This window comes from Notechis scutatus, chromosome 1 (genome assembly GCF_049901735.1).
Source record: "Notechis scutatus isolate UNSWTSFEM ecotype Mainland chromosome 1, rNotScu1.2, whole genome shotgun sequence".
In the NCBI taxonomy this organism is placed as follows: Eukaryota; Metazoa; Chordata; class Lepidosauria; order Squamata; family Elapidae; genus Notechis; species Notechis scutatus.
The window spans coordinates 258945162-258955165 of NC_142009.1; the positions used below are offsets into that span (position 1 = coordinate 258945162).

At 39.6% G+C, this 10004-nt stretch overlaps 1 protein-coding gene, 1 long non-coding RNA gene and 1 other non-coding gene across 3 annotated transcripts; 2 read left to right on the plus strand and 1 right to left on the minus strand.

The window, feature by feature from the left end:
* Window positions 1-957: 957 nt before the first annotated feature.
* Window positions 958-4148, minus strand: LOC148133339 (uncharacterized). The gene is made up of 3 exons (XR_015746681.1): window positions 3520-4148; window positions 3278-3422; window positions 958-1572 (listed from the first exon to the last, which is right to left on the minus strand). It is a non-coding gene; the product is annotated as an uncharacterized LOC148133339 (long non-coding RNA).
* LOC113410324 (U6 spliceosomal RNA) lies at window positions 2627-2733 on the plus strand. Its single transcript, XR_003370654.1, has one exon. It is a non-coding gene; the product is annotated as a U6 spliceosomal RNA (small nuclear RNA).
* FADD (Fas associated via death domain) lies at window positions 3690-8436 on the plus strand. Its single transcript, XM_026664734.2, has 3 exons — window positions 3690-3734; window positions 4148-4455; window positions 6688-8436. Exons 2-3 carry the CDS (start codon window positions 4158-4160, stop codon window positions 6999-7001), a joined length of 612 nt encoding a protein of 203 aa, XP_026520519.1. The 5' UTR covers window positions 3690-3734; window positions 4148-4157; the 3' UTR covers window positions 7002-8436.
* The last annotated feature ends 1568 nt before the right edge of the window (window positions 8437-10004 follow it).

The following is a 10004-nucleotide window of genomic DNA, read 5'->3' on the forward strand; positions in this document are numbered from 1 at the left end:
GTCATACTGCACTGTTGGTAATATTAGTAGGTGACCATGTATATTTTGAGAATTTGGCAAATGGCAATACATGCTTGGCATGCACTTTGTATACAGAGGAGGCTTATGTTTGAGCTTCAATATGAAAGTTGGTGTTGCTAAAACAGAGAGCAATATTTTTTTAAAAAAAAGTAGGGAGAATGGGACAGAAGTATAGCATTAATTTTAATGTATTATTATTCTGGATAAGTATGAGTAATCATATAGTCATATCCTGTACAATGTTTGGATAGAACTGAAGATAACACACTCTCTGGGAATGGGCAAGGCTGCTCCCTTGTATACAGAATGTTAACAAAGCAAAAATGTTTGCACTTCCTGAGATGACTCATGACAGAGAAAGTGTACCAAGTTAGAATTTGACAGCATAACAGCATATAACAGAACCCACCCTATATTCAGAATTAGGGGATTTTCCAGACTTCTAGTTCAGTAGTAGCTGTGATTTCTTTACATATACAGCTGTTGTTTCACATACCTGGGAAAATATGGATGACTGTGGCTTCCTCCTTTATTTTGTTTTGCACAAAGGAAGGAATAAAACAGTAGCCAGTACACAAATCTCAATGCATCTCAATTTATTACTGAAGATTTTATCACTTAAACTTGCACCTCCCTCTCTCTCTCTCTCTCTCTCTCTCTCTCTCTCTCTCCCTCCCGAACTTTTTTCAAAAGGAAAAACATTCAAGAAAGCATAGATTCATCCAACTGCCTATTGTAAGTTGCTTGGTCAGCAGCACTATATTTTAAAAAGCATCTTAAACCTGTTTCCAGGATGGAGAGCTTTCCTCTTAAAAAGCTCTTCCTTGTTAGGAAATACATGCAACTTATTAAAAAAAACAACTGGTGCCATCTAATCTCAACCAAAGTTGCCACTAATGTACACCAGAAAAAGAAGGAATTCCATCCACAGAGTTATTGTAATAATTAATATATTAATACATGTCATCATGTAGACAAACATTAATTTAAACGCTTGACTTCTCACTTTAATTAACTGCTATCCCTTTTTTCTGCTGTGCAAATGCTTTTTGCTGATGGGTAACTTTAGGGCCTTTGGTCTCCCTTATTATGTCTTTCAACTGATTTTGACTAGGCTGCCATCCAAGTAGAGAACATGAGGTCATGTGCCCTGGCATGATAATTCCATTTCTTCCATGCACCAATGTGTTTGCAGCTATTTCTAGTGAGAGGCACAATTTTCCTTTCATTTCTAACTTGATGAGCTCCCTCTCCTGGATTTCAGCAGATACCACTTCATAAAGGACAGGCTACTTTTCTTGAAAACCAGACTTGCTTTCCAACCAGTTTAAGATCCCCTTCATTACATCCTGTTTACTTTCTCCAGCAAGTCAAGTGCTCTTCAACAAGTACATCTTACATATTCTTGACAGATGAAGCCGCCTTGGGTGCATTGCTTCTTCAATGATTTATCCTAACATAGAGTTTCTGGCTGAGCTGCCCAGCATCGTCAGTGGGAAGAATTCTGTAAACTCTAGTTCTTCAACATCTGGAACATGACCAGTTTCCCATCTGGGGGAAGGATAATCTTTTTGATCTGAGCTGAATTTGGATCTGGGGTCAAATGTTCTCTCTTCATCTAGTATATGCTAACAATCCTTTAGAATCCAATTATAATAAATATTTACAAGATAATTGTAGGTACATATTATGGAGATCAAGTTGAATTTAGCCTAGAGAGACTTAATTGAAATACTGGAAATCTGGTAAATAAGCAATTAAAGTAGCTTCAAAATGATACTGTGGAAATTGTATCAGATAATTACATCATGGCCTATTAGCCCAGAAGCTTATCACCACTGGATTGACACTCACCATGAAAGGCTGCACCAGTATTTTCATTCTAGTTCCTTCTACAAGAACAGGAATAGCCACAGCATAATTTGCAGAGAAAATTCTTCATGCAGCTCAGAAGATGCCTACAAGTCTCTTTGTTTTGTTCTGTTTTTTGTTTGTGTTTTTTTAAATATGCCTGGGAGGGAATCTCGTGTTAACACCTACTTGTATTTCTAATGTAGAATGGATTAGGATTACTCATACATCTTGGATGGTAACAATTGTTAGTACCTTGAGGTCCTATACTATGGCAAATACTGAAATATCTGTTGTATAAACAAACAGAATGTGGTCAACCTAAAAAAAAATCTGGTTTATACTTGGAGACCATATGATTTTTCAAGTTTCTTGCCTCGCCCTACAGTTATCTTGTGTTCTTAAGTCCAAGGGAGGCAGTAAGAGCTAGACCAATTGTTGTTCAACCTCACCAACTTGAATTTGTTTGGACTTCAACTCCCAGGATTTGCCAGCCAGCATGCTGGCTGCAGAAATCTGAGAGATGAAGACCACACAACTTCAAGTTGCTGGGGTTGAGAAGCAATGTGCTAGCTAGACTATGAAACTGAGAAAACAAAGAATCCAATGGCACCATTATTGTCCTGATCAGTAATGGATTCAAATTTTTTTACTGTGGGCATGGCTTGGTGGGTGTGGCAGGGGAAGGATACTGTAAAATCTTCCCACCCCACTCCAGGGGGAAGGTTACTGCAAAATAACCTTAGGCAGCACAGTGCTCGCTTCGGCAGCACATATACTAAAATTGGAATGATACAGAGAAGATTAGCATGGCCCCTGCGCAAGGATGACACGCAAATTCATGAAGCGTTCCATATTTTTTTTACTGTCTACTATTGACCCTTTCCTAAGAGGTCTGTAGGGGGCATGCATAAGCGCACCAACGTGCCTACCGTCCCTGTCCTATTGTTTTATTTTTCTTATATGTACCCATTTCATGCATTCATAACTATGTATATACTTATACCTATTATCTTGTAAGCGATTGACAAATCAAAATAAATAAAATAAATAAAATCCCATTCCCCCACCCCCTAGCCCACTAACCTGCTTTCCAGCTCCGTTTTATTCTCTGAGAGGCAGAGAATAGATGGAGGCAAGGCAAGTCAGAGGTGATATTTGCCAGTTCTCTGAACTACTTAAAATTTCCACTAAGGGTTCTCTGCTGAATACCACCTCTGGTCCTGATGCTGTATACCTGCTGATACTGATGTGGGTCCAGGAAGTCCCCAAGAATCGAGCTCAGCTTAAAGGAACTTCAACTTTTGCCTTGTGTTCTGACTGAGAATACTAGAAGCTGTCGATCTCAAAGGGTACCATTTTCTACCCCCAAAACCACCGTCACCATTTCGTCCTCAAAACTCACCTGGAAACATCTGCCGAGCTCCAGTAAAGGATAAAGATTAAATAATCTTTCAGTAAAAATGGAGGGGAATTAAGAACACAAACGGCGACTCGGAAATGCTCTTCTTTAAAGATTCGTCATAGTAACGGAGGAGTTTATGCGGGCTCTTTAATAAAAGAGAAATACTTTAGACCAGACTTCAGGCGACATCAAGTCCTTTTTTAAAAACATGTTAATACTCCTATTTAACAATTAAAAGCAACCTGTTTATCTCCGCTCTTCTGCACGTCTGCAACACCGCCAACGCCTGAGGAATCAAACCGTGAGCGGATTTAACGGATTGGTGGGAAAAGCTGGGCAGCATCGCCACCTTCCGGAGCCGTCCCTGGAGAAAGACGCGGGGGTGGAGCGCACTCCGGAGGTGCAGCCTTTTCCTCTTGTGACGCCTGAGAGCGGCAAAGTCGCAGGGAAGCAGGAAGTAAGTCTCAAGGTTTTTCTTTTTCTTTTAAAAAGATCCAGATTCTTAAATTGAGCCTATCTAGTTGGGGTCGCGCGAAATGTTAGCTGGAGCACTTTAGAAAAGTCCAAAAAAAAAAAGAACATGTTATTAAAGCTCGAACCGGATGCATTGGAGAAGTCTGCAGGCTAGTTGGCTGGAGGGAAAGACGCGGTTTCGCCTAAAAAAACAAGTAGTCGCGCAGAAGTTTTTCCAAGAACTTGTAGTTTTCGTTTTAGGATTCTGCTTGGCCAGGAGTTGTGATAGCCAGAAGTTGCAGATTCCGGAAAAAGGGGGAAATCGGCATTAAAGAGAGAGAAATTTAAAAAAAAAAAAAACTGCCTGAAGTTTGACTCTGGACAAAAACTTCTGAACCTTCCCTGTATTCTTTCTAGGTTTCCAGCAATGGATCCCTTTTTGGATTTGCTGCACTCGATTTCAAGGGCCTTGTCGCCCGCGGAGCTCAAAGATCTCAAATTTCTTTGCAGGAGCCATATTGGTAAAAAAAAACTGGAAGATGTGAGCAGTGGCAACGAGCTCTTCACGATTCTCCTGGAACAGGAAAAAATTGCGTACAATGATGTGGGGGCTTTGAGACACATGCTTACATGTCTGCACAGAGAAGATCTACTAACCCAGCTGGAGCAGTACATCAAAACAGCGGATGGTGATCCAGATCATCAGCCAGATGATAAACAGAAATGTAGGCTGCTCTTTTTTCTTTTTGATCTGGAAAAAAAAAAGGTGCCTTGGTCCTTGGAGAGGCAGGGCTGCAGATCTCCATATGTTAGTTTGCAAGGTATCCCACTGGCTATGAGGGGATTTACTTTTTGGTAAATACTCAGGCCATTAAGGTGGCTCTATAGGTGCTACAGGACACTTTGGGGTTATTTTTGTGAAATATAAGAATCAGGAATACTCCGTGGAATGTGTAAGTCTAAGGTGCCTTGTTCAAAAGGTACCTTGCTTCTATGCAAGTGTTGGAAGGAAAATCCATCAGTTCAGTTCCAAGCCAGGAGAAAGTCACAGGAGACAAAATGGAGGCTGGAGGCTGATTGGAAAGAGGGTCCATTTATTGGAGCAGTTGACCACATGGAGTTGAGAGTGGGGGATATTTATACCTTCTCTTGGGCTTTGCACTTGAGCTTCCTGTTCAAGAACATGTGTTCTATTGGCTGTTGTCAGATTCCCATGGGGCCATATAGGGGTTATGTAGCGGTCATAGCTGGCTCTATTGGCAACGTACAAATCCTAGGTGTTTGTCTGAGCTAAGTTTGGTTGAAGTTTGGACTGTGATGCAATGAAAGGGATTGGGCAATTCCTATTGTGGCTGAGGGCTAATCCTACCTTTGTTTAGACCTTGCTGCTGGGAATTTTTGCCTATGAATAGAGCTACCTAGATACTAGGCTTCTTTCAATAAGCTCTTAAGTGCTGACATCTGCTGAGAGCTATTAAGAAAAGTGGGGGCTGCTTTCTCCCTCTAAAAAAACATGTTTCTCAATTTTTCTCATCCAGGAAAATATAATATTCTGCCTTATTTTAATATTTATCAAAATATTGCATTCTTCTAAGAGAGGGATGGGTGCTAACTTTCTACACAAACAAGCTGCTCCATATTAACTGTTGGTTCTTGGCATCTCATCCCACCTTCCCTTGCCCAGAGTTGTCTTGCCCCTCAGGTAACTGCAGGAGAGAAGACAGACATAGGAGAAAGAATATTATTGAATAATTGCCCCTTGCATCTTGCTCAATCCTTCTCAGGAGTTTTATATTTTTAAAAATGTAACGGAACCTTTTGAGTAATAGGTTTCAGCTTTTGGAGGGAGCAGCTAATACAGGTAGTCCTTGATTTAATACTGATCACATTGCGACCATTCACAGTTATAATGGACCTCCCTGGGCACATTTACGACTCAAATTAGACGTTCCAATGGTTACTGCCTCCCCTGCAGTCATGTGATCACACCAGGTGCTCATCAATCAGGCTGTATTTACAGCCATTTGCATTGTCCCGTCACATCATGTTGAACAACAGTGTTTACTTCCAGTTTTTGGCAAAACCAGGCCCACTGCGAACCATTGGTTTCCTTAACAACTGCAGCATTCGCTTAGTGATTGCTACAGAAATAAAACCGGTCAATCACATGGGTGACCCAACTTAAGACTGACATTAATTATGACTAGAAATAAATCAAGGACTACATGTAATAAATTTAAAATCATTAACCTGTGGAAGTTCTATAATGAATCTCACTTGTTTAATTTGGACTAATCTCCCAGGAGGTTGCCAAATCAGGAAAGACGATTGAAGAGTGTTGATTAAGAACAAAATTTCTGAGATTCCCAGAAAGCTTGTAGAAGATGACATGAATAGCCCCATAATGTTTCTGATATCCATGCCCCACCTGAGGGAGCCAGTGTTGTCTGAGGACACTTATGTGGTGATGTTGCCAGCATGACTATAGTCAAAGGCACACAGAATGCTGTTAACTCCCCACCAAAGTGGTACCTATTTATCTACTTGCATTTGCATTCTTTTAAACTGCTAGGTGGGCAGAAGCTGGGGCAAGCAATGTGGGTTATAGCTATCGATATTTACCATATTAGAAACTGAAACAGAACTTTAAAAATACGTATATATTTGACTTCACAGGCCCCCTGAAAAGGTGTTAAAGATTCCTAACAATTCCCCAGAACATACCTGCTGTCTTAGAATAGGACACCGAGACTGTCAAAAATTAAGCGGAATTTGTATATCATACTTCATTTGGATGGTAATGGGTAATATGGACCTTATTCCAATCTGAATAAATGTTGAACCCCTAAGCAACAAGAATTTTGGAGAAGGACAAGGAAGGGATAACACTGATACATAAATGATGCATAAGTGTCCCACTGCAATTCATCTATTTTATAGTATGCTTTTCTTTCTAGATAAACTGAAGAGAGCATTTGAAGTCATATGTGAACATGTTGGAAGAAACTGGAAAACGCTTGCTCGAACACTTGGAATTTCAGATGCCAAATTAGAAAAGATTATGGTTGCTAATCCCTACAATTTGGAAGAACAATTGATGCAATCACTTGTAGAATGGCAAAAATCAAAAGGAAAGGGAGCAAAGGTGGAGGATATAATAAAAGCTCTCAGGAACTGTCGAATGAATTTAGCAGCAGATTATGTTGAAGAAGCTGTGAAAGAAATTGAAAGTCAGGATCAGTCAGAAGAGATTGGGCTGGCATTGAATTAAGGATTCACAAAAGAAGACTGTTTATCTGCCCTGGAAAATAATGGGAATTTATATTACATTGAATTTTAATTCAATTGAATTCAGCTGCCTAAGTGATTTACTATTAAAGGCTAACTACAAGCCAGATCTCAGCAAGACTCTTATAAGAATCAAATTTCAACACAATTTGAGCCAGTTCTTATCTGTTTGGTTTGGTCCCTTTCAGATATGTTAGGGCTACAAATCCTAATCAATATGACTGGAGATCTTTTGAAATTGCAGTCCCCATTCATGTAGAGGGCAATAGCTTGGGAAAAGCAGACAAGTCCATTTCATATATTTAGATGGGAACACAGCCAGGGCTTTCCTTGCAACAAGTGTGAAGAAATAAAATGTGCCTTGTCTGAATTTCTTGGGTTTCTTGGCAATTTAAAATCAGAGCCAGCCAAAAGTATACATGGGATTTTATAGTTTTGCCTTCATTTCTATTTTCTAAGCTGTGGATGGGCTGATAGTATGTAATAAGGAACAAGAAGGCAAAATCTTATTTCTGCATCATAAATAGCTTCTTGTTCCTCTTGCAGTATGTAGGAATATAATTTCTACTGACGGTACAGTTTGGAGTTATTACAGATGAGCTACTTATATTAGTTTTCAATAATTTAAATGTACTGTGTAAATTAGATATTTAAAAAAATACAATAATGTCTGATAGAATCTTTTTCAATTTAAGTTTCATATCAGCATTAGGCAGCCTAAGTGTGTACTTAGCTCAGAAGGCCTTATTAACTTAGACCCTGAGAGAATCATTTTCCTTTTCCCCTGCATTCCTTGCTATTGGAAGGAAGAAGACCAAGAGAAGAGCAGATGGCAGAATGAAAAGCAAAAATGATTTCACTGGTTTTGGACTGTACCCAACGCTCATGTCCAACAAATAATTTTAAAGATAAGGTGGCCCTCAACTAGTGCCTGGGCTGCAGAAATGAATGCTCATTAGATGGCAGCAAAGTGACACAGGAAAACATTTTAACATTTTGCTTTCACATAATAGTTTACCAAATTTTTGTAGTCAAATTTGCAAAGTTCTACTTTAAAGATTTTCCTAATTTTGCATGCCTTTAAGTTTCTATATAAACATAGACAGTTAATTCATGAGCCTATTAAGATGAACATAAGAAATATTCCTGTATCTTTCTTATGTTCATCTTAATAGGCTCATGTATTTTCCAGTAACTCAGAATGCAATGGCCTGTAACAGCTTAATTTTCAGTTGTGAAAAGTAATAATAAAAAATAATATGGACTCTTTTCAAGCTACCATATGCTAATAGCTAACAGTGGGACATGGTCTTAAGCTGTTTCCTCATGAAAACATGAGTCACTTAGGTGAGATGGGCATTGTAGAAATGTGATGAATAAATATAAATAAATCTACAAAACAACTTTGGTCCTCTAAATTGATGTATCAGATTTTGCATAATCCCAAACTGGATAGAGTTGGAGCATCTGAGTAGAGTGAAATCATGGGTACAAATCTTAAAGTGGTTGTGTTATCAATTCAATTATCCAAAGAATCTTGCAAAATATCAAACAAATGGTCATCAATTTGTGGGCCTTACCCACTTTGGATCGCACTGGAGCAACAAAAAGATTCTGTGGGGCCCTGACTCACATTGTAATTTTCAACGTGGGACTTTCTCTGTGCAGTTATCAAATATTCCAGGGGTCCTGCTTTATGTCTATATAACTTAGATCAAACAGCACACTCTATTTTATGTGCAGCATGCTATATCTATGGTATCTCAATGGCTTCATTTTATACAAAAGCAATCTTAACCACTGTCTCCTCCCAATTAATAATGTTCTTTGAGTTAGATTTTTAAAAAAGCACAGCTGTGCTATAATTACATTTATGATAACCTGTAATTGGATGTAGGAGTGTCTTTGGAGGCGAGCCAAAAAAGGGAAGATAGCAGCCTCAACCTTGAAAATTCTGCCCCTATTTATATGCATTGCACATAGGTAATAAAAAGGGGTGAATTTTTGATCGCATGCTTGTGTTGTCTTGACTATTTTTACCTTATATCCCTGATTGGACTTGGTTATACAAAACCAACCTCTTGGAACTGTGCTTCCACAGCCAAATTTTCTCCATTGAAAATTTTAAAACAAACCTAAGGAACCTCAGGCAACGTGTTCTTCTTCTGCCAAAGCCACATCCCTCCATGCTAGCACAGACAAGTATAACCCTTGCCAACTGCTTTGTGCTTTAAAAAAAAAAAGATAGCAAAACAGAACCTTGGAAATGTAGAAACATAGGATAAGCTGGGAAAGAAAATAACTAATAAAGAGCTCTTTGAAAATATGGTGTAATCCCATGTGGGGGGGGGGGGGGGACTTTTATCCAAAAGGCACTTGAATGGGCAAAAGTAAACTGTTAGGATCTACTTAATATGATAGAAATTAAAATATATTTCTGTAAAGAATTAAAGGCTGGAAGGGTCTACAAGCCTGTTCTATTAATTTTTCAACTGTACAGTACTTTCAAGTACTAAAGTCTTTGGAGTTTCCGTTTGTCGGCTTCGCGGCGGTAGGGATTCGCGAAGCTGCGCGATCCCTGCCGCGCTAGCCGTTTTGGGGCTCCGACCGGACGGGTGCGGAGCAAGGCTGCCCTGCAGGGGTAGCTGAAGGTAAGGGGATCCGGAGGAAGGGTTTGGGGTGTTGCAGACCCCTCCTGGCCGGCAGAACCCCTTTTACCAGGACGGTGCAGCGGCGGTCCGTAATGGCCGCCACAAAGAAGTTGACAGCCGGGCAAGTATGCGCAGGAGGAAGAAGAGAAAGTTATTGAAAGTGAAAGTTCTTCTTGGTTGACCCAGGGCTTTGAGATTTATCTAATTTAATTCCTGGAAAAGATGGTTTTTGATGATTTTTTCCACAAGAGAAAAAAAAAAAGCGGCTATTTTGAGGTGCTGAAGGAAAGTTTACTCTCCTCCCCGACGGAATTAAGCCGGAAGGGAGAGGATAA

Coding starts and splice junctions, on each gene's coding strand:
- FADD (XM_026664734.2), top strand. CDS start 4,158: ATGGATCCCTTTTTGGATTTGCTGCACTCGATTTCAAGGGCCTTGTCG. Junction 4,456..6,687: donor GCCAGATGATAAACAGAAAT/GTAGGCTGCTCT, acceptor TTTTCTTTCTAG/ATAAACTGAAGAGAGCATTT.